Genomic DNA, 25,562 nt, shown 5'->3' on the forward strand with positions numbered 1-25,562 from the left:
TAGTTTACAAATATGGTAGTTGACTATTGTCTTTTTTCTCTCATTGGGCCAAATATTCATTGACACAAAGGATAATAAGATTCTTTGGTTCCTGAAATCATGCATAAAGTCCCAGGTGGCAACAAGCATGCAGCAAATAGTAAATATTTGGGAAATGCTATGCTTTGGATGAGTGAACTCCAAAGGCCCATGTGTTAAAGGCTCGGTCCCCAGGGTGATGCTTAATAGAATGCAGTGGTAACTGAAGGAGATGGAGTCTCCTGTGAGGTCCTTACGTCACTGGAGGTATGTACTCCAAAGCCACGGTGGGCAACCCTGTCTGCTCTCCTTTCTGCTTCCTGGCTTATAAAGTAAGCACTGACACCACCCCCACCCCACCCCACCCCCATACACTTTGATGCACTAGCCAGCCAGCCTAAGAGATGGGGCCACTTCTTAGCTGGGGACATTTAGAACGATAAGCCAAAATAACCATTTTAAAATATGTTTCTTGCCTGAAGACCAGTTAATATTTTCCTTTAAGTCTATGGGGACCAACACAGAGCTACCTTGGGTGCCTGTTTAATTTTGGACCAGAGCTAGCCAAGCTCAGTCACTGCACAGCCTCACAACTCCACAGTCTCAAAACAGCCAAATTCCTACTGGTTTTGAAGAAGTTGATGCATCTTTTCGATTTTTAAGAGTGAAAGCATTAAAGAAGAAGGAGGAGGAGGAAGTAGAGGAGGAAGAGGAGGAAGAGGAGGAGGAGGAGAAGCTGCTGCTGCTGCTAACCATGTTTTCTGCATCCATAATGTCATTTAATTCTTCCCCACAGAAGTCATTTACTTGGAGAAAAGAATATTTACAATGGCCTTTAAAGGACTTTAAAATGTGGAAAGGTCAGGAGAAACCAAATTGCTGAGTCTTTTGATCTGTCTCAAAACAACTGTAAAACAAGCAGATCATAGAGCTCCGGTCACACCCAGTTCTTCTGTTGGAAAACCAAACACTGACACCATCCTCAACCCAATTCTGGACTCCCTTGAGTAGAAATTATTTTCTTCATCCTTAATTAAGATTAACAAGAATACTACTTTGGAGCCTGGAGAGATTGGTTTAGCAGCTAGAAGGCCCTGTTGCTCCTGCAGAGGACCTGAGGTCAGTTCCCAGCATCCACACGGTACCTTACAACTGTCTATACCTCCAGTTCCGTGGATCCAAAGTCTTCTCCTGGCCTCTGATGGCACATGGCATGTGCGTCATACACACACACACACACACACACACACACACACACACACACACACACGCAGGCAACACACTCATATACATAAAATACTTTTAAAAAGATTGCTACTCAGAGTTTATCAACATTTCTCAGGTATTTCCAGGAAAACACCATCTCATTTAAGCTACACTGCATGCCAGGATCATAGTGATTGTCACTTTTCCCAAAGATACATGAGCAGCTGATGCAGTCTCAGAACTTTCAGTGTTGGCCCTGGACTTCAGACTTGAGTGCTGGGGGATTTTTCTCTTTACTTATACTCTCACTGTGACGCAGCAGAGTTGTGGCTCCAGGAAGCCCCTTGACAATTTATATCTCTTTAAAAACGGAGGTGGACAATGGACAGAACACTCTCCACAGTAGAGTGGAGAGTGGGATATTACTTTCTCACATACTCTGGTGCCTCACCTTTGACCATGTCCCCTGGAGGGGGAGACCTGGTGGCACTCAGAGGAAGGACAGCAGGTTACCAAGAAGAGACTTGATACCCTATGAGCATATACAGGGGGAGGAAATCCCCCTCAGGAACAATCATAGGGGAGGGGAATAAGGGGAAAATGGGAGGGAGGGAAGAATGGGAGGATACAAGGGATGAGATAACCATTGAGATGTAACAAGAATAAATTAATAAAGGAGAAAAAATAATAAAAAAATAAAAACAGAGGTGGGAGGAGCATCCTGGCCCTTTCATTTTGGGTGTGTTTGGAGATATTTCAATATTTAGATTTATGGACTGGGTTTGCTGACTCCATCAGGTTCCTAGGACGTGCTCCCTAAACTCTCAGAAAGGCAGTTGGGTTTAACCTTCCAGCCTGTCTCTATGTCACCTCAGTTGTAATTATCTCCAGGATTTGTGGCCTTATTTGAGTAATGAGGCCTAACCCAAAATACATGACACTATCACTTTGTGCTATTTGACAGGGGCAGTCGGTGGGAACTGCGCACATAGGAAAGGCCTTCTCCTCAGACTGCCCTGTGTTCCTTCTGTGAAGAGGAAGTCTTTGCAACAACAATTGTCCATGAGGGAAAAGCACTCTGGTCGAAATGGTGAACGGGGCTCCCATTGTGTGTAACAGCTCAATTAGAGGGGCTTGCTCACACCGCGAACCTCCAAAAGGCCACAGCTTTGCTCAAGGCTCAAGGCATGCCCAGTGAGCTGGGGTGGGGGGCTTGGCTGGTGCCCTGACAACGAATTTGCCCTTCCGCAGTGCCACATAATGAGGTTGGAGAAGTCACTCTGGGTGGTAAGAATGAACACATAGACATACAGAAAAGTGTCTGTGTGGTCAGGGGTAAATTAAGGGCGAAGCGGACATACTTATTTATCCATCTGTTTTTCATCAATGCTATTTTTAAAAACACCACTTGATTACTAATCAGCACATATGATTTTTGTAGAGCTATGTAAATCACTTTGGACTCCCAGAACTGACTCAGAACGTCTGCTTGCTTCACACCTCCAAACTGCCTTTGTGTGTGTGTGTGTGTGTGTGCGCGCGCACGTGCTCACATAATCTTGTGCATATTACAGTAATGTCCTTCCTGAGAAGCTCAGTATATTTTAGAGTTGCTACTAGATTCATTCTGAAAATGAGAGAAAGCGGGGGCGGGGGTGGGGGGAAAGACCTACAGCAAAGAGATACCACCCTATGTTGGAACAAACCAATAAACAGGACCTGTGGACCATCATGAGACTAAGTCTTGGGCTCAGGTGAAGGAAAACAGAAGAAAATAGAGGTCTATTTGAAAAGCATCTTGTGCAAAGGGAAACCCTTCAGTATGTGCGAAATCCTGTCTTGATCACTTTTACACACACAGAGCCTAACACCTGCTGTACAGAAGGGGATCCAATATTTGTTGATGAGGAACTCAAATGCAACAATGAAAATGACTGGCCTTTGGAATCTCACAATAACTTGCACTTTGGGAACACTTATTGGCCATTTTCATCATCTTTTTCAAAGGTTGCGTTCTGATAGACATCTCGGGACGCAGAAGGGAATGCGCTTTCCTTTTCTCAGGGGAGAGGTCGGGAGGAGGCCCAGGAGGAGAGCAATGACTAGTCAGGATCTACAAGGGCCTTGTCTCAGGTGGGTTCATCACTGCTGCCCTCATGGGAGGGAGGGGAGGAAGGACGCCTCAGTGCACTTCCTGCCTTGTCTCCATTGTACGCAGTCTCACTGCTGTGTCATTTACATTTGATCGGTTTCGTCCCACCTCAACATTTATAAGCCACTTCCCTCTCTGCTGTCAGGTTGAAAACAGAAAAAGAAAATCATCTTACATTATCAAAAAGAAGCAAGGAAGGGCAGCAGGCCAGGTGGCCTTAATTGACCTTAACAGAGTCCATAGAAATCCTTGAAAGAAAAGACAAATAAGCTATATACTTCTTATTACCATTTAGGCTCTGTTTTTAGATGTATTTTATTTTATGCTGTGTATGGCTGTTTTCATGTGCAGTGTGCGCTACAATTCTTAAAACAAGGAGTCCAAGGAGATGTTGAGCCCACTCTAAAGAAAACAAACAGCAGACCCAGACACAAATTAAGATAGAAATTAACATTAAATTCTGTCAGTATCTATTGCACGCTGAGCACAAGGAAAGACACAGAAAATGCCAGGAAGTGTGCAGTAAAAGGGGGCGGGGGCGGGGCAAGGCACACAACACGCGAATATCCAGAACTTGCAGTCTCCCTCAATCACTGGTCGTCCAGTACTTATTCATAGAACCTTATAGCAAAAACAAACAAACAAAAACAAACGAAAAGCAAAATAACCAAAACAACAAACCAAAAGCAAACAAACAAAAAAACCCCAGGCAATAGGAATCTCCTTCAATATGATTTTACTAAACTTGTTCAACACGCTTGCAAAACATCTATCCTGAAAAAAACAAAAACAAAAAAAGAGTTCCAACAGCCACACTCACCTAAGCGCAACTCTGATTTTCTGGCTACAGGTCCACAGCCTGTTGCTTTTGTTTTTCCCATTAGTCTTGAGGTTGATCTGAGACTTTGCCCAGGAAGGCTCTTCCAGATGCATTCTAATCCACTGTCTTTCGAATCAAGCATCTGTGGCATTGGCTGGCTAGTCATGCCAAGAAAATCTGCCTTCGTGAGGATAAAGTGGACAGGTCACTTTCCCTCTGAGAGTCCTCTAAAGTAGCCAACAGGGAATGAATAAACCAAGCTGGCCTGAGAGAGGCCTGGGGAAACACCTTGCCATAGAGCTGGGGACAAAGGCAGGCCTGGGTTCTGAGGAGGACAAATTAGAATTCAGAGAAACTCTGAATAGTACACAGAGGCTACAAAAACAGAGAAAGACAGATCATAAAGGGCAAACTGGGTGACAATTTGGAAGAAATGCTATTAAAGGAAGGAAGCTGGCACAGGGAGAGGTTATATGAAGATGAGGCGAATCCATAAACGGCGCCTGCTGACAATTCCTCCGCCCTCTACACAGCTAACCACACTCAGATTCCTACACCTGCGTTTCCACAAAGTTCTTCACTGTTTTTTTTTTCTTCTACTACATTTCCAAGCACAGCAAACACAGATTTATATATCTCATAAGAAGATAAAAGACTTTAATGAAACTTTACATTTCACCGAAGCAAGCAGGCCTCCATTCTCCAATGTGTACTAAAACCCAAGTCTATAGCAGCTGTTGACTACAGACATGAAGAACTGTGCCACTTCACTAGGGGGGAACTTTTCTAGTATAGTTAGGGCTGAAAAGACAGAATAAAAACACCAGTCTCCTACAACCGGAAGAACTGGGAGCAAAAGAACACCGGATTTCTCTATATTCCTGTGTAACACACTTTAAAAATTAGACATGGGGTGCTGAGTGCTTGCATCGAAATGGGCAAGTTCATGAAACCCAGGAAAGTGGTGCTGCTTCGTGCAGGGCGCTATTCTGGACGTGAGGCCGTCATCTGAGGTGATGGCACCTGAGACTGCCCTGATAGCCATGCCCTGGTGGCTGGAATTGACCGCTATCCCCAAAAAGTGACAGCTGCCATGGGCAAGTATCCACAAGGCACTCTGTGGATATTCTCTTGGATAAGACTGTTGTCAACAAGGGCGTCGTTAGAGATGCAGCCCCGAAACTCAAGGCCGGGTGGGAGGCCAAGGTCAAGTTTGAGGAAGGATACAAGACAGAAAAGAACAAATGGTTTTTTCAGAAGCTTTGCTTTTAGGTCTATTTTTGTTTCCATCATTAATTTTGTTTTAATTAGACATATTGAAACCCTAACTGGTAACACAGAAATCAAGAATCCTCCTTGTAAGGACTAGCTTCTTAGTATCCACCTGCCCCTCTGTATTAAATAGGGCAGAACTCGCTGCCATAGCTCCTCAGTACCACAGTGAGGACTGAAAACTGGAACTACATTCAAACAGCAGGTTTTACATAGGAGCTTGGAATGAATCCAAGATGGAAAAAAAAGATCGTAGTAACCTGGTTAGAGAATTTGCAAACATCCTTAATTAATTAATTGGCTTATCTATTTATTTTCCCAGAAGCTGTTCTTTTGGAATCAAATTCATAAATCAAGATAGAGCATCTATCCAACTAGAGTGGGAAAGCAGGGTATCTTGCTCAGTGCTGACAGACACTTAAACCCCAGCAACAGAAGTCACATCCCACGCTGCCTCAAACGCAGCTGTGGATGAGGGGAAAGTTTACTGACCTCGGGTCTTTGACATCACATCAGTAAGTTACACATTACACTGTATGGTATGGCCTGGGAAAAGAAAAGCTCACAAATCTAAACCTATTCAGCTGAATAATTAAAAACCAAACACGTACAGAAAAAGCTCTGTATAAGACAGGGTAGCTGACAGTAGGTGTCCAAGAAGAAGAGAAAACAAGAAAAGAAAAAAGAAAGAAAGAAAGAATGCTGTTTTGTAACATACAAATGAAAGTTAGACTTCGAAAGCAGATAGATGTGAATGCAAGTTCTCACTTGGAGCAACTTACTCAACTTTCTTAAACTTCAATTTCTCATCTTCCTAAGTAGATAAAGACCAACTGCTCTTTTGTTTTGTTTTGCTTTGTTTTGTGTTACAATGAGTAAAGATAATAAAAGTTTAAAGTCTCACAGTTGGAAAACCTGGCTTTCAAAAATACTAACTGCTGCCAGAGAAGATGGAGGAAAGAGAAGGTAAAGAGAAGGAAGAGGGGGAAGGAGGGGTGTGGAAAATGGGAGGGGGAGAAAGAGGAGGAGGAAAAAGAGGGGGAAAGAAGGTGAGGAGGAGGAGGGAGTGTTAGAAGGGGGCAGAAGTATCACTATTATTAACACTGGATGTCATGTGGGAAGATGCATAGTCAGCCTGGAGATATAGCATTCTGCTTTGCAGGTGGGGCACTCACTGATGGTGAGCCTAGACCAGAAATTTGCAATTCTGGCACTATTAGGCATTAACATGCTGTCCAAGTCTGGTTAAGGGGATGGTCTAACATACTGTTGGGTATTTGGCAGCATTTACTTAGACACTGGTAGCATCCTCAAATCGAAACAATCAAAACTGCTTCCAGACACTATCAAACATCCCATGGGTGATAACATTGCATTGGTTTCAAACCACTGGTGGCTCCCAGCAGCAGGAAGAAGGCTCTGGCTTAGAAGATGCTAAGAAGTCCCTCAGCCTCTGTCCAGATGAGCAAAGGCACGATGTGGTGGATGGTCGTCAGCCCCTTGTCTCACGTTCTTACTCAATGTGCAGCATAGAATCAAAAAACAAGCCCTTGTCAGGAAACCACATAGCAGCTAGTTCCAAATTCCTGACCTTAGAAAACGACCCACAGAAACACTGCAGTGGAAATACCATAAAACAGTAATGCACACACTCCACCAACACAAGGCAATTTGGTGCATGCTCCCCAGTCAAGCCTGCTCAGGGACCAGGCATCAAATGAGTAATGTCCTTTCTTTATATACAGCATTCAAAGGGGAGTGTGGTCAGAGGCAAGCACGGATGCCAAAAAACATCCGTGTTTTCGTTCAGCTGGTGATCCCAGCTTGAGGCAAGGCTCAGTAGCTACTCTAATTTTTCCTATTGTAAAGTGTAGCTGGTACTAACGATTACCTGAATATGGCTGGTTGAGGATTTTCATTTGCTCTAGGGCAGTGGTTCTCAAGCTATGGGTCGCAAGCCCTTTGTGTGTGGGGGTGTTAAATGACCCTTTAACAGGGGTTGCCTGAGGCCATTGGAACACACAGATACTTACATCACTATTCATAACAGTAGCAAAACTACAGTTATGAAAGTAGCAACAAAAATAATTCTGTTATTGGGGATCACCACACCGCAACCTGAGGAGCTGTAATAAAGGGTCACTACATAAGGAAGGTTGAAAACCTCTGCTCTGCTGCATCAGGTCACAATGACCATGTGGGAGAAAGCATTTTAAGCACAAGAAAAGGCTTTGTCCCTACCCTGCTGAAGTGAAAAATAGAATTTCTTTCTTTTTTTTTTTTCTTTTTTCTTTTTTCTTGTTGTTGTTGTTGTTGACAGGATATTTTAGTTTGGCTTCTTTTGCCTTGTCACGTGCTCTACCCTCTGACTTACTAATTATAGTTTATGTGTATGCCTGCCATGTGTTTGAGTATGGAAGTCTGTGTACTATGTATGTGCCTGGTGCCCATGAAGGTCAGAAGACAGCATCCATCCCAGGCCACTCTGGAACTGGCATCATGACCACTATGAGCCACTACATGGATGCTGGGAGTTGAACCTGGCTTCTTGGCGACAGCAAGGGCTCTTAATTGATGCGCCATCTCTCCAGCCGCTTGTCGCACGTCCCTTGATCTCCCTGTGCTACTGTACTTGAACCAGAAGCAGGAAGTAGATTGGAATTTTTCAGCGCTTCTCCCCACTAGCAACTCATCACTGAGGCTTTTTTATATTATTTTTTCCTAAAACATCTCCACTCTTCATACAGTTTTAATGCTTATACTTTTATATATGCTTATATTTTTGTAATATGCTTATATTTTTATATGATGCATTGCTACACACACTATCGCGAATCTAGGCCTCTTATTCTCCCCAGGGTACATGCTCAGTTCCCTAGGGACAATATCCCTCTTCCTGTGGACACAGGGTGTGTGTGGCTTTAGAAAGTATGTTTGGAGGTAGAGCCAGTTTCTACTCAACTGGTTGATCTGGCTAAAGAGACTTAGAAAGTATTCCTAAAGAGACTTAGACTACCCACAAGAAACCTAATAAAGTCAGATAGCTCAACATATTCCCTGGGGAAATATGAGTTCCATAGAGGAGGCACATCATTCCTCCATCATGACCACGCCTGGGACTGACAGCGTCGCCCTAAGCTCAGTATAGTCTCATCTGGTGCCTTGACTCATCTCTGATGGGAAATGCCATCAGAGATACGCTTCTCAGCCAACAAGCCAAAGCTAAAGTCAAGATGATCAGAACATATTGTGTCACCTTCTCAAATAAATAACAAAAATAAGTGGCAGGTAGAAAAAAAAATGAAAGCTATAACTAAGGACACCATGGTTTTGGTGCAGCAGCTTCAGATGTCAAAGCATGACCACCAGGGTCAGGTGACCAAACAGTGGCAGAGACAAAATGAATCAGAGTTTACATCAATAAAGTGGAATGGATGTGTGTATAAATGCACAGGGTGTGGCTGATGTGGACAGAGTGACATGATGGTGTGTGGGTCCCCATGGAAACGGTGCAGCGTCACCCACGTGGAACTTCTTGAGCTTGGTGGACCACATTGTCTGACTCTCTGGGATTTATATAGATTCTTCCAAGGTTTAAAGTTTTAAAACCTTTATAACCCCAAAAGAAGTACATTTCCAATGGCCATAAGACTGTGGCACACGTTTAAACTCTGGCTGCAAACAACTGGTGAGAAACGATGGGCTGTGATCTGAAGGACCTCTCATAGAAAACTCCAGATGAAGATGAAGGCAAAGAGTCCCTTCTTTGATCCAGTGTAGCTACAGCACTCAGGCCAACAGACCAATCTAGTAAGTCGCTATACCCAAAGATCAGTGCCTCTGAGCCTTATTATTTAAGAAGAAGTGGAGAACAGTAAACCCAATTACCTAACGAAGTTAAATGGTACTCTTCCATGACCACCAGGAGGAGACCCCTCTGTGTTCTTGTCTATATAAGAAGCCCTATCTACCATCAGTTTGATTCATCCTTAATGATTTAGTGATGGCACATTTCAGACAAAAGGCAGCATTGCTAAACCAATAGCAAGCTTATAGATGAAATGTAAGATCCCTAAAACATGTACACAGACCTATCTTTTAAAAAGTGTGGGTGGTAAAAGGAAACAAGTTAAATCCCAACTCTTAGGTCCAGTGTCCTGGCTATAGACATGGTCAGAGCATCTTGGTATATTTCAAAATAGTCTTCTGTCATGCACGGAGGCTGTGCTGGCTGCATTCTCCAGCCTTGAGAGTATTGTCAGCTGTTTCCATGATTTCCTTCCTGGTTTTTATATTATGATTGTAATTAATAATTGATCCAGAGCTTTGTATTTTTCTGACATCATAAATTCATCAAAGCAGGGTCACTCACTGGAAGGCTCAGGATTTACTTTAGTGGGAGGACCAAGACCAATACATAGGGCAAATACAATGTGGAGGAAATCCCCTTGTTTGTAAATTCCTTAGCTAAGAGCTTTGTGATAGGAACAAACTTCCAGAAAGTATGTGACACTGTCTTAGTAGTAGCAGAAGTCAATGTAAATAGACACATCATGCTGAAAGCGGCCACGGGTGATTTTGCTTCTCTGTTACCTATGGTCAACATGCTCCAGTTCCAACATATGAAACACAAGAGAACAACTGGAGAGCATTTTAATCCAGCAACATAGCTATTTCGGCTGGAATACAGACAGGACCTTAGCATACACTACTAATCCCAAACAAAGAAGGTAAAGTGAATTTGTAGAGAGAAGCACCCATATCTTCAAACTGACATCCACCCCTCCTCAGATCTAGCCAATGGACAGGATATTCTCCACAGTTGTGTGGAGAGCGGGGACTGACCCTGACATGAACTCTGGTGCCCCATATTTGACCACCTCCCCTTGGTGGGGAGGCCTGGAGGCACTCAGAGAAAGAATAAGCAGACTACCAAGATGGGACTTGATAGCCTATGACCATATAGTAGGGGAGGAAGTCTCCATTGGGGTTAGACCTAGGGGAGGGGAATAGGGTGAAAGCAGGAAGGAGGGAGGAACGGGAGGATACTGGTGACGGGATACCAATTGAGTTGCAATCTGAATACATTAATAAAATTTTTAAAAATTAAAAAAAAAACCTGGCATCCAGTTGAGTGGCAGACAAAGTAAGGAATCAGGGAAAGAGTTGACAGGATAGGATATGCCCAACTTTCAAGAGTAGGGGACAGAGGAGGAGAGAGGTGGGAAGCAGTGTTACTGGGACAGTTGTACAGAGACGATGCAGAGGAAGAAGACTAGACACAGGTGAAGACAGATGAGCTGGAGGATGAGAAGAAGCCAGAAGATTAGAACAGATTGATGCCAAAGTTAGTATGAGGCCGAGCAGAGCCATTCACCCAGAAGCTGAGAAGCCAGTTTGAACCAGTCATCTTGGAGAGTAATTTTGAGCCAGAACTGGGTTAGCCAGTTGAGCTGACCCAGCCAGCCAGAATTCAAAAAGAGCTAGAAAGGGTGAGGTTATTCAGCAGGAAGTCTCAGGAGCTCAAAGCATTCTAGGCTTAGATTAGCTTGTATGGAGACCAGAAGTTTACAGGATTAGGCCCCTTCACTTCTGGCTGCTCCCGAGGCACAAAAGGGCGGAGCAAAGGGGGAGGAGACAGACAGCTGGGGAGGGGGATATTCCTTCACATCCGTCACCATCTCCTCTATTACATCCGGGTCATAAATTGTACCTCACCGTCCTTCCTTCACTACCATATTCTATTGCATTCTTCACACACCCGTGCACACACATGAACTCTTGCCTCAGCTCTTCCTCATAGAAGTTGAGACAGAGACAGGTCCTAAAAGATCCCCTCTGTAGCAGTCAAGATTTCTGTTGCTGGGCTGCAGGGACAAGCCAACTTATGTGCAAAACTCTACCAATACCCTGCTTGATACTTCTTGAAAGTAACTGATTTTAAAGCCAGCTACTTCTGAAAGAAGTATATGTTTCAATGAGATTGGGAAGCTAAGCCTACAAAGCCTGCTACCCAAGTAAGGAAGACGTGTGAAAGTGGACACTGCGGCACAAGCTCATCTTCAAATTCTGAGGCTTTCTCGTGATTTCTCTCTGGGGTTTAGTTGAAGTTAAAGGCATTCCTTGGGTGAGGAGGATATTTATTTGCTTTTCACTCATCAGATATTCCCTGAAGAGTTCTGGATCAAAATTTACTTCAGTTTGTTTGTTTGTTTGTTTGTTTGTTTGTTTTTAGAAAACAAACTGGTGGGTCAGGGACTCAGAGGATCAAGGCACTGATGGCAAGCCGAATGACAGATTCCCCCAGGATGGGAATGTAAGTCAAGTGGAAGGCAAGAGCTGATTTCTGCAAGTTGTCCTTTGATCTCCTTGTGCTATGGTGTGTGTGTGTGTGTGTGTGTGTGTGTGTGTGTGTATGTGCGCGCGCGCGCGTGTGCACCTGGGTGCATGTGCAGGGGTGGGAGCACACACTCGAGAATGCATATACAGAAACAAATAAAAGTTAAAAACAAATAAATGAATGTCTGATGGACACTATATTGAATTATCTGAGTGATCTGAGCTCACAACCTCACAGCACCTGCTGTTGGGTGAGCCTTTGCCATTGGCATTGGCTTTCCTGGTCATTTTCCTCTGGGTGTAAGCACGCACACATGGTACCTTCTGTGACCTCAGGGACAGGGTCCCAGTCCTGCTCTCATGGGAGGTGTTGCTCTCCCTGACCATGGGCAGCTGTTGGCAGCAGCACAAAGCCTTTCTAAGGCTGGGGAGACACTGACCTGCACAGGCTCGGGTGGGAGCTGGACCACGTGCTGCATGCGCTCGCTGTGGTGATGTCTCGATTCTTCCTCATAGATCACGTCCCTCTCGTGTTGGGGAAGATTCAGGAAGCGGCGGATGGTGCAGAGATTCTCCCAAAGGGTGCGGTTTTCTGGGCTGGGGTTCTCCTTCCAGCGAAGCAGCTCACAAAGCCAGCCCTGGAGAGGAGGTGATCACGTGAGTCAGGTCTTCAGGGTGTAGAACAGCTACGGTGGGCCTAGACTCCAAGTCCACTAGCATCTTCCAAACCATGCTTTATGTCAGAATTATTCCCACCAACTGTAGTAGCTACTAAATGGCCCAACTCTTAAATCTAAACAGTGACCATGGGACAGTTATGCCAATGTTTGAGTCTTCACTCTTTTGTTTTTATTCTTTGCTTATTACTATTATTATTACTATTATTATTATTACTATTATTATTATTATTATTATTATAGATAAGCCCAGGCCAGCCTCAAATTCACTGTGTAGCCAAGGATAACCTTCAACTCTTAATTCTTTTGCCTACAGCTCTAAAATACTGGTATTACAGGCTTGTGCTATAACGCCTGTTTATGGGATGGAGGTGCTGGATGCTCAAACTCAGGACTTCCTGCATGTGAGGCAAGCACGCCAACAACTTGGCTACATCTCTAGCCCCAAAAATCTTTATTTCTATTAAAATTTCTTAGCACCGTCCTACAGAACACACTCTCAAGTAGGTTCTTAATAACAATCTCCTAGATGTACAAATGAGATTAGAGTTACCGTTTCTCCAAAGAAGGAATTTTTATTTTCAGCCATAACTTTTTACAAATTACCCAACTGGTTAGTGTTCTATTCTAAGAAGAGAGGAAAGACAAATACGCATGTATTATGAAATGGCAAATGGGAAAAAAAAAAAAAAAAAGGAAAAATAATGTCTTGAGTGTCTTTAGCCCTGAAATCTCTAGGGAGGAAATAGGCTTCTAATCATTAGTAATCCTACAAATAGAAACCACAGCCTTGGCTGGAATAAAAAACAAAGGTCTGTTTGCTTTCTCTATGAGTGCCTTGGGCTCAGGCCCCAGTTGCTGTCCCTCCACAGCCACACCTGCAGGAAGGTAGGCAGTGGCTCAGGCCGCACCTGCAAATGCCTGCTCCCAACTCTGCCATCCGGATGTTCTCTCTCTAGCAACTGCACGAGAACGAAAATGCAATGCAAATGATGGCTTATATGAAAATAATCCAGAGGCTGTCAACATCGCTCACTGACTCACGTCAAAATATTTTACCCGGCAGTTCTCTAACCCATCATTTCCGAGCTACGTCGCTAATTTTAAAGAACAAGAAGTGTCCCACATTAGGTCTCTTGTGAAAGGGTAGAATTTTCTTTTCTTCTTCTTCAAAGGTACATAAACACAGCTGACTTTGTGAGAAACAAATCCCAAACCTCAATATATTCTCTACCGTCACTTGTGAGCCAACGAAGGCTCCTGACGCGCATTGTAAAAACTCCATATAATATCATAGGCTGTTGTTTGTCTAACTCTCCACTGTGTCTTCTGCCTTTAACCCAAAAAAAAAAAAAAAAAAAAAAAAAAGGCAAGATTTGATTATCTCCGCTGCATCAGCCAAGACAGCAACACCAGCTGTTCGCATTGTGCAGCCTCCTCCTCGCGGCCTCCATGTTAATAACCTGATCATTCCATTTTCCCCTTCAACTGCCGGCTGCAGCGCTGAGAGGAGACAAAAACCGGGGCCCATGTGCAGCAGCTGTAGGCACTGAACTGTGAAGCCACTGGGGATTTATAAACTAATCTGTAACACAACACTGCCTTGTTTTTACAAGTGAGAGGCCACATTTGCGCAGACCTGATCTTTTCTTGCAATAAATCGGGAGCTTGGGAGAGCTAGAGAGTTAGGAAGGATGGAAACAAGGCATCTTATCATTTGCTTGTAAATGCTTTTCCAAGTATTTCTACAGTTCTCCCCACCCCCCCCTCAACTCAAGAGACAGGTAATGGTTAATTTTCAAGTGCCATGCACATGAAGAATGAAGATAAATTCTTATCACTACCAGAAAATAAATTATATTTTAATAAAAATCTCCTGGTCCCAGAGTGTTTTCTCGGGGGTTTCTTTATACAAAGGAAGGAATTCTTGAGATGGAAAATAAACCATCTGTGGAAAAATTAAGCTCCCATTTCTGTGTCTTTTCACAGATATAAATAAGTCTCTAGTGAACTCTTTCAAATGTTTCAAACAGGTATGTTTAACATCTCCCCGGGGAGGCGATAGCATAGAGACCAATCGCTGAATGGAAAATAAAAACAAAAACCTACATCTGTTAAATGAAGTTCTGAGATAGCCAGACCTTAAGGAAGACAGCACCTGCTGTTCTGCTTGAAGGATGAATTGCATTGTGGGAAGCCGCAGCTTGAAAGGGGACAGGTGACAGCTGAGTGGTATCTCCACTTACGACACGCGGAATGTCTCGCACAACATTCCCTGCCATGTTTGATTTATATGCGCTGTTACATCCTGCACCCATTACAATCACTTAGAACAACACTGTAGGCTCGTTACGGACTGGGCGCTGGTTGCCATCCGTCTTCAAGAAGTGTAGTGCTCAATTTGCCCACTGACATGCAAGGCCTTGACCTTGAAGCTATTAGGGAGCGGATTAGACACAAGTGTGATTATGTGTGCAGACATAAGCAAACCAAATTAATTTCTGGCATAAGGAAGTAGCCAACAAGGCCCTGTTCTTAGGGCAGCAGAGAACTTCCTCAAATCCCCAATGGGCTGAGCTAATGGCATGTTTAAGGGAACCCCGTTTGGGAAGATAAAGCACATTCCTGGTACTTAGAGGGTTATTAATCTAGTTTCCCCACAAAGTGTTTGCTTGGCTGATCCGATTAAGGGATGGAGCCTTCAGCAGAGCACCCCCACCACAGCAGGCCCCAAGAAATCTGTGATACTTCACAGCCTTGGCCATATTGCACCATGTGTGCCCAGCCGCCTCAATAATTAGCTTATGAATGTATCAGCTGGTTCTGCGGTTTTTATAAATAATAACTAACCCACAGAGCAGAAAGCTTGGTGAGAGCCCCGCGCTAGCACAGAGTGGCGAGGAGCTCCTAACTCTAATTTGCTCTACAAAATACTGATATTCCCACCAGCAGGACTCCTGCGATGCCATTTATAAATATTTATTTCTTATCCGGAACGGCAATGCATTTGGGGGCGGGGGGGGGCAGCTTTCTTCTCCGCAGCCAGGAGTTGCGGTCCTCCTCCCTCTGACTCCCTTGCTCACTCTGTACCTCTCCGTGCTCCCCTTCGTCCTCACCTCCCATCCCACGCGTCATCTTTTTGTCCCCACCATCCCTCCAGGAGGCCATGTGGACACTGGTCTCTGCTCTCTCGCGTTGGCTTGCCTGGTGGCTAACAGCTGTGTAGAGAAGCGCCATGCTTTTGCGTGGACACATACCTGTGTAACTGTGAGTGAGCCCATCACAGAAGAACTAAAGGGTCCCTACGTTGGGAATTTTTTTTTTTTTTACATTTATATAATTTCTGCATGCCATCCAAGAAAGTTTTGCAGTATCGGGCAAAAAAAAAAAAAAGTGTAAATGTCAAATAAAACAGTGACAGATGACTGTATTCTCTATTGAATAGCACTGTTTCTGTCGTGCATGTTCAATGGAGACTCATGAATTATTAATAAACAAATCTCCTTTTTCTGTTAAAAATTTCAAGAAGGTTTTTTTTGTTGTTGTTGTTGTTGTTGTTGTTGTTGCTCCCTGTGTGTAATGCGGAGCATTCCTGGAGAATTTTCATTTCCAAACACCAGTGCGGTTCATCTGGTCTCCAGCCCCGCAGCAGCTCCTACCTATGCCCTTCTCTGTGGCTTCCCACTACGTCTGATTTTAACTTCTGACTGGAGATTGGCTGGGTAGTCCTGCAGTCCAGTTAGCTTTTACAGTCTAAGAAACTGGGATTCTGTGCATCTCAAGTGTCCGAGCATAGCTTGGAATGGCAGACGGCATTCATCTTTACAACCCTGAGGTCTGACTGCTCAGTTCTTGTCCTGCCCTGAAGTAACTGGGTGATCTTGAAGTGGCTTCTCTGCTGAGGTTTCTGAGACTAGCGGGGAGTCTTACAAAACAGATGGTGTCCCCTGGCTCTCCTCGCCATGACCTGGCCTCTCACTCCTGTCATGAATGGCAGATAGTAATTAGCCGTCAAAGTTTTAAAAATACAAGGAAGAACGACCTTGATGCATTGGCTAATAATGGTGTAAGAAGCACCAATAGGTCAAGGCCAACGTCACTAGGGAAACTACTGACACTACGAAAACTGTTATATGATGCAGCGCAAAAGGCAGTGTTGGCCCAAATGCATAACCTCAGCCAAATCATGGATAAATAAATAAATAAATAAATAAATAAATAAATGGCAAGCACAGAAATACAAAGCAAGAGAGCCTGATACAATAACCAGTCATTGCCGTTCAGAAGTGACGCAGCCATAAAAGGAAAGGGCAGAGCTAGGAAGACTTACAAACTAAAGGCTACTAAAAGTCATCTACTAGATCTGGGCATTCACAAAAGAAGACATGAGTAGAAGAACCAAGGCAACAAAACCAAGTTTGCAGTGTGGAAGCTGCTTTCCTGGTTTTGCTCACTGCACTATTACCAAAACTGTCTCTGAGGTAGTGCGCAGTGTCAACATTAAGAAAAACTACTTGGGATCGGGGGTAGTATACAACACAATACTGTTAGCATCAATTAAGTTAATTAATTAAAGGAGCCTTATGAAACTGATGGTGTCCCCTGGCTCTACTCTCCATGACCTGGCGTCTCGCTCCTGTCATAAACAGCAGACAGTAATTAGCCGCTGAAGTTTAAAAATATAAGGAAGAACGAACTTGACCTGAACTTGGCTGATAACTGTGAAAGGAGATGCCTATTGGTCAAGGCCAGCTTTACTGGTGCTATTTTTTTTTCCCCAACATCGCTATGTCTAAAATGATTTCCAAAAAAAAAAGTTTAAGAAAATTCCAGAGAGCACTAGAACCTACACAGGGAGTGGACACAGAGCCCAAGCCTACGATGGCAGAGAGTCCACCTTTATAGTTAGAACCCAGTGAAGGGGCACCAGTTCCAAAACCAATGGTTAGTGAGTTCCTAAAAACTCGGCACACAGGCAAATAGTATTTATTAACATTATATTTCAGCCGCCTCTTCAGCCTCTTAAGCAAATCTCCCTCAGTAGAAAAACGAGCCCGACAACCCTTTGTAACCCTGCAGGTGAGGCGGCCCTTCATGCCAGTCAAGATCTCATTTGTTGACAATCCACATGTCCGAGAGAGTCGGATGCCAGCCTAAATTTACAAAGCAAATCACGCTGTAAATGTATTAGGGCTCTGTGTTACTTTAAGGAGAAAAATATGTCCCGCCAATTCTAAGCAATTTTATTTTAGAAAAGAGGGGTTTACTGGAGGCAAGCAGTGGCTCACAGTTCAAGACTATTGGCAGAGGCAGCGATAAGAACCACATGTTGCTCCTGCTTGCTCATCCCTCAACAGCTCCCCTGGTGACATTATTCTCCAGCCACAGGGGATTACTCAGTCCCCTGGGGACATTTGGTACATTCACATCCCCACCTCCATGCTTTACCATGCTGCCTTCTTGGCTGTAATGTCCCCTGGCCAGATCTCTGACCTCCAGAGCTACTGTTCTTCGAGGCTCACCTAATCTGTAAGGATTTTTTTTGTTCGCTCCTATCTGAGCTTTAAGCACCCCTTGCACACTCTTTCAGTGTGTGATGCATGTTGCTGTTAGGGGTTGTGTGTCTGTGTCTGGCACGCCTTCATCCGAATGGCTGGCCTCTTCTTGATGGGAGTTAATGACAAGATCGTGCTTCTTGCTCTAGTCTCTTACGAGAAGAGTACTCCGCCTTGCACACACAGTAGGTGCTACGCAGGTGCTAGTTAGACTGAGCTGACACTATTGGGTTATGTAGAAAGTAGTACACGGGGACTATTATGTCACCTCCAAGTCAGTTCTTGTTGAAGAGCAGCTCCAGTTTCTAGAAGCAGCCCTAACAAGGTCTGTTTGCCTATCTCCAACATGTGAGCCATCTCATTATAACGCCATAGCCTCTGGGAGATACTAAAAGCATTTTAACAGAAAGGCAGAGAAGTAACCCTTCTTTTTTTTTTTTTCTTGCACTTTTTTTTCCCTATTTAACACGAGGTCCTTGGGGGTCAGGGAGTGTATGACAAATTCACGAACACCAGTTAGCTCAGAAACCATTTTTGTCCACATGACCTGATAGACACCCTGCCTGAGCTGCATCGTTTGGGAGTCTCGCTCTAAAATGAATGACACGTACATCACCAACACCAAACCGACCTTTGAGCACCTCCTCTGTACGTGTGCACTGGCGTGAGCTTGCCATGACTGCTCACTTTAGGGTCCTTCGAGCTTCCTGCGTCAGAACTAAATGGAGAAGGGCAGCATCTATTTCAGTTCCTAATTGCCACAGGCTGAGAATGTTCAAGTGACCAAGACATCTATAGAACATGAATAAGGCCTAGCTTGAACAGGAACTCACCAGCCATCAGTGTGAATTGAATCTCTAAACCTTGGGTCTAAGAGACACAGGAGATGAAGGGGGGCCTAGCAGGTGGGGAGCTGTCCGTGGTACTGAAACGCCTGGGTAGGAAGTGGCCAATTTTCCCTGTCCCAAGACTCTCAGTTCTACCGTTCTTCGTGCCCTGTTCTTTACAACAGCAATAGTATTCCAGCACTGGAGAGCGAGAGGGGGAAGAGTGGCAGGACCTAAGCCAGTCTAGACTTTGCCTCAAAAACAAACAGACACACACACAAACAAGTATTCTGGACTCATGACATAGTTCCCAATTACGTTTTACTTTGTGGTGTGTGTGTGTGTGTGTGTGTGTGTGTGTGTGTGTATCTGTGTGTGTGTGTAGGTCAGAGGTCAATAACTCATGAGACTTGATTTTCTCCTTATACTATGTGAGCCCTAGGGATCAAACATAGGGTCTCAGCGCCCCTACCTCATGAGCTAAGATCAATAGCCCCCAGATTTTCCAGTTTCTGTGTTAGCTCGAAATAAACACAAACCATGACTGAACACAGGCTCATGGCTTGATCTGGTCTCCAGCCAAAGAAGCTAATGTTGCCCCTGGTGACGAAGGCAGAGCGACCTCAGCAGGCAGGGCCTTGTCATGGTGATGACTCCACTCCCCCACCCCTTTCTGATATGTCTTTGGGGAGCTGATGAGTGAACTCTAGCTCTTAAACAGGAAGTTGCAGCACCACACCACGGTTCCGCTCCTCTAGGAACTCTAATGAATGGGAAACGCAGCAAATGAACAGTTCCTTGGAGTGACTGACACGTAACAGGCCATTTCCTCACCCACATCTCCGACACAGAAAATGTCAGCATATGCAACCAAAAAGGAATGTTTTCTGAGTGTCTTAAAGGAAAAATTCATATTATTAACCACAGACAGTTCGCTTTCTAAATGGAAGCACAGAAAGTCTCCAAACAAACTTTTGTAACTGGGAAAGGATTTCTCTTCAGCTGGTTGAGACTCTCCTGAAGTGTGAAATGAGCCAGATAATATTCTGGTCTTGTTTCTTCGTCACTGAATTCTCTTTTCATGAATCCAATAAGTGTCTATTAAAATAAATAACCCCCCTAATGATTCAAGATAACCTAATCAAGAAAGCTGAAATAGATAAGAAGCTAAATACAGAGAGACCTGTCAAGGGCTTCATTGAATCTCTGCAGAGGATGTCACCCACACACCCACACCCGAAAAAGGGGATGTCTGAGCAGTTGGTTCCAGTTCAAGGTTAATTACGGTCTACCTTGTATGAGGTAAGTGAGTGCAAGCGATCTGCTGCTTTTTCTAGTGTCCAAAATTGTATACTAAGTCCTAAGTGAATTTTCATGGGGGTTGATTTTCAGTTTTCTCTGGGCTGCCTTAAGCATATCTGTCACAATTCTGTGGATGTGTTTACAAAGATGGAGTCTGTAATTGAGAGTAATGGAAATTTTATTTCAGAACAATTCTTTAACCTCTACTATGCAGGGCTCAAATCAAGAGGGGATGATGTAAAAATGTGTTGCCTCTATTGTCACAAATACGAGAGTATGTGAAATTACACAAATCTATGGAGATTTACTTTGTTGTTTCATGTCACTTGTGTATACACACACATGCATATATGGGTACACATGCCTGAAAAAGCCATCCATGTGTGCAAAGGAATAACTGTGAAGCCTTGTAGTCTTCGTTCATACTAGAAATATATCAACAGAAAAAGTACCATACTACAATACCAAGTTAAAAAAACAAAAGACCTTAATGCTTACACACACACACTCCTACCTGCCCTTACTTCAGGTTCAAGTTGTAGCAGACCTGTTAAACTTTATGTTAGGCAAACTTCCTATAAAACTTAGGAGAACATGGACATATGTAGAGACCAAAAAAAAAAAAAAAAAAAAAAAAAGAAAAGAAAAGAAAGAAAGAAAGAAAGAAAGAAAAAGTAAGGGTAAGGACCATATGGCGACAAGCTAACCAACGGCACAGCATTTGAAGAATATGGCTATCTGCGGATGTTAACTCACATGGTGCAACCTAAGCCCTTAGCTTACTTCTTCCTTTTCCTGACCCTATGAAAATGCACAATATACCAGTTTCCATAGCAACATGGCTGGAAACACTCATAGGCAACCATGTTCTTCTCTGGAAGAACCATGGCATAACTGATGCCTCTTCATAACAGGGCTCGTGAGAGTTCAGAGAAGGAGGCTTAACAGGGACACCAGCTTTGCTTCAGAGTCACACCCAAGTTTCCAAAGAATCCATACCATAAATAGGCAAAATATGTCAACTCAAAATACAATTAAAAAAAAAAAGCTTAAGGCCAAAACAGACTTTAAAAAATATTCCAATTTTAAGAAATGCCTGAGTGCTGTGGTCACTTTTCATTGATATCTGTTTAGCAACATCAGTAAACAACAAGAATAAATAAACAAAAACTAGTTTTATACCATAAAACAGATAGGAAAAAAGGAAGACATTTCTTCATTATGAGGTTGCTATCAAAACACACACCCTGGTAATGTTTGCTGACACTCTGCAGTGGGTTCTCATTCCTTCAGGTTAGACCGGGAAGGGAGAGTGATGACCAGAGGGCCATCATGATGTGTGGACAACCCTGTGCTCACTGCCCACCTACTGTGGTTTCAAGGAACCCCTTTGAGGGGCCCAACAGTGAGTGGTGATTTCCATATACATCATTTGGTGGTATTCGTTGCTGAATTGAGCACCTAACTGCATGCCCTATGTGACAAGACCAGAGCATGCTTCCAGATGGGCTGTCCCAAAGACCCTGCTGTACAGGCAAAGCACCTGCACTGTTTTAAGCACTTCTGCTGAGTGTAAGCAACAGAACAAAACAGGAGTCCTAACACTGACACCAATTTATCTCATGTGCAGCACCTTCTGGCTTGGGCTTCCTGGCACTTGCCACACCACGGGGAATTAACACAGCCACATATTTACTTCCAATACCCTCTCAAGGATGTTCTCCCCATAATGGAACTATAAAATAATATTAAATATTTTCTTTTCAATGTATGCATAATGGCAACGGTTTGGTCTTGTGCAACAAAAGCAATAAAGGCTAAGAAACTACAATAGTGAAAATAAAGAAAACAATTTATATTTTATAAATTTACTCTCCTACATGAAAACATCACCATTACTAGATGAATTATTACAGAGTTTCATATGTCTACACTACCCAAAGAAATAAATACATCCCATACAATCCCTATCAAAACCCTAACGGCTGGTGCAAAGGAGTGTAGCTCAGTGGTAGATCACCTCCTTGGCATGCATGAGACCTCAATTCAATCTCTGGCACCAGGAGACAGAAAAACAAACAAATTCCAATTACAGAAATAGAGAATTACAATTCCAATCACAGAAACAGAGAAACAAATTCTGAAACATATAAGGAACTACAAAAGCCCCCAAAGAGCCAAAAGTCAGAGGACTCATGCTTCCTGATTTAAGACTGCACTACAGGTGCTAAAGCTACGTCTCAGTGATAAAGCACTTGCCTGTCACACCCAGGGCCCTGGGCTTGGTCTCCAGCACCTCCAGTAACTGAATAAACTTTCATTACAAAGCTAGAGTAGCCAAAATTGCAGAGTGTTGCTGCGAACACAAACACATAGACTGATGGAGCAGACTAGAGGGCTGGGGAAAAAAATCCAAGCATATACACCTGATTTCTTTTTTCAATAGGACACCAAAAGACAAAAACAAAAACAAAACCCACAGTGGGGATATTTAAGTTTAGTGGGATGAGGACCAAGAGTTCAAGGCCAGATATGTACCAAGACCCTATTAATCAACTAAAAAAAAACAATCAACCATTAAAACATGTTCCAGAAAACTGGATCTCCATATCTGGAAGAATGACATTGGACTCTCATGCCACATAAAAATCAGCTCAAGTTGGTGGGAGGAAGACTCAAACCTAAGACAAGAAACAGGCAAATCAAATTACAATTTATTAAGTTGCTAGTTGAAAACTCAGAATACACATTTATAGTGGAAATGCACTAATAGGCATAAAGGTCTATACAGAGAATCTACTTAATCCTAATGCATGAGAAGCATAGAGCACACTACAACCCACTCATGCAGAATGAACGCACTGCAACCCACTCATGCAGAATGAACACACTGCAACCCACTCATTCAGATTGAGCACACTGCAACCCACTCATGCAGAATGAGCACACTGTGACCCACTCATGCAGAATGAGCACACTGTGACCCACTCATGCAGAATGAGCACACTGTGACCCACTCATACAGAATGAGCACACTGCAACCCACTCATTCAGATTGAGCACACTGCAACCCACTCATTCAGATTGAACACACTGCAACCCACTCATGCAGAATGAACACACTGCAACCCACTCATGCAGAATGAGCACACTGCAACCCACTCATGCAGAATGAGCACACTGCAACCCACTTATGCAGAATGAGCACACTGCAACCCACTCATGCAGAATGAGCACACTGCAACCCACTAATGCAGAATGAGCACACTGTGACCCACTCATGCAGACTGAACACACAGCAACCCACTCATGCAGAATGAACGCACTGCAACCCACTCATGCAGAATGAGCCCACTGCAACCCACTCATGCAGAATGAGCACACTGCAACCCACTCATGCAGAATGAGCACACTGCAACCCACTTATGCAGAATGAGCACACTGCAACCCACTCATGCAGAATGAGCACACTGCAACCCACTAATGTAGAATGAGCACACTGTGACCCACTCATGCAGACTGAACACACAGCAACCCACTCATGCAGAATGAACACACTGCAACCCACTCATGCAGAATGAACATACTGTAACCCACTCATGCAGACTGAACACACTGACCCACTCATGCAGAATGAACACACTGCAACTCACTCATGCAGAATGAACACACTGCAACCCACTCACATGCAGAATGAGCACACTGTAACCCACTCATGCAGACTGAACACACAGCAACCCACTCATGAGAATGAACACACTGCAACCCACTCATGCAGAACAAACACACTGCAACCCACTCATGCAGACTGAACACACAGCAACCCACTCATGCAGAATGAACACACTGCAACCCACTAATGCAGAATGAACACACTGCAACCCACTCATGCAGAATGAGCACACTGTAACCCACTCATGCAGAATGAACACACTACAACCCACTCATGCAGAATGAACACACTGCAACCCATTCATGCAGAATGAACACACTGCAACCCATTCATGCAGAATGAGCACACTGCAACCCACTCATGCAGAATGAGCACACTGTGACCCACTCATGCAGAATGAACACACTGCAACTCACTCATGCAGAATGAACACACTGTGACCCACTCATGCAGAATGAGCACACTGCAACCCACTCATGCAGAACACAGGTTTTGTGGGAATAAGATGGTAGAGCTTTTCACTGAGTCCAGAAACTCCTCCCCACCTGCCAGCCACAGAGGCCTCACCATCCTGCCTTCTCCTGTGCTCTTGCACTGGAGAGAGGGCTCTCCCTGTTCTGCATCCTCCTGTTCCACTGTATGGAGAAGACCTTCCCCCTCCCTCTGGGTAGAGCTGCAGCAGCTCCCAGGCTGGAGGAAGTATGGGTGTCAGCATTCCAGGACCCAGGGAGTCTTCAAACCTGGGTGATGTGGACATTCTATAAGGCCTACTTTACACACTCTGGGTCCCTGTTGTTTCCAGGTCAGCTCCTCTGCCTTATTCCAGTGGCCTCCATCCTTTGCTTCCCCAGCATACAGGGGAAGCTCAGCAGTGTCTTTAATAACTAATCACAGCAATTCACACCAAAGAGTGAAAGAGTCTCCTAGATGAGCCGGTTTGATTTTAAGGTTAATTTCTAATGAAGGGGAGGATTACACCCCATATCTAAACTTCAGGGCTCCCAGTCCCTCCAGTTAGTTCTTAAGAGCTCCTAATCGGCGATTTCACTGATTTGATCTCTCTATGCAGTGAGAGGCATTTATCTCCCCAGTCATGGGAACTCCCAACCCCTCCAGAGAAAAATAACAGAGAGAAGGAAAAAAAAAAAAAAGAAAGGAGGAAAGATGCTTTGTTCTCTCACTTCTCACAACCCAAAGAAATGTGTGTGCACCTTGGGGAGGTAAAGTCTGGCTCGGAGCCATGCTCACATTATAAACATATATTAAACACAAGCGCCAAATCAAGCAACTGAGTCTGCTGGTAGGCGAATGCAAGAGCTTCCAGCATGCTCAACTGTCTTAGAAGCTTTCTTATTTGGCAATCCCATAATTTTTAGAACCATCAAGGTTCTAAATACTTACATGGTCAGCCCTTTGCAATATACTTCTCTTTCTAAAAATTAGAGAGACCCTTCTGATGTAAAAAGGGAGACTTCCAAGTGTCTCATCCCCATTTATGCTCAGTCCCATCTTTTGGAATATGAATTCTCAGAACTGCTTTTCTGGTTCTATGAAACCAGGACTACTGATTGCTTAGCGAGGCCCTAAAACTGCCAGTTGGCAAACAGAGCTCTCCATCAGCCACCTAAATTAGTTTGGGGAGACTGAAGTCCTTGCTAATTCCAGCAGTCAGGGTGTCACACCAGCAGGAAGCCTGTGCGCCCTTCAGTCGAGCTTGCAGA

The 25,562-nt window shown here is 44.0% G+C and overlaps 1 protein-coding gene across 4 annotated transcripts in view; it reads right to left on the minus strand.

The window, feature by feature from the left end:
- The window catches only part of SATB2 (SATB homeobox 2), a 185,807-nt gene that overhangs the window by 24,546 nt on the left and 135,699 nt on the right, over positions 1-25,562 (minus strand). For all 4 annotated transcript variants that reach the window (XM_084780227.1, XM_084780224.1, XM_084780225.1 and 1 more), the window contains one exon: positions 12,248-12,445. In XM_084780227.1, the coding sequence (XP_084636353.1) occupies positions 12,248-12,445 (198 nt within the window). The remainder of the gene's footprint in view (positions 1-12,247; positions 12,446-25,562) is intronic.

This window comes from Acomys minous (genome assembly GCF_964271855.1).
Source record: "Acomys minous genome assembly, chromosome: 4".
Taxonomy (NCBI): domain Eukaryota; kingdom Metazoa; phylum Chordata; class Mammalia; order Rodentia; family Muridae; genus Acomys; species Acomys minous.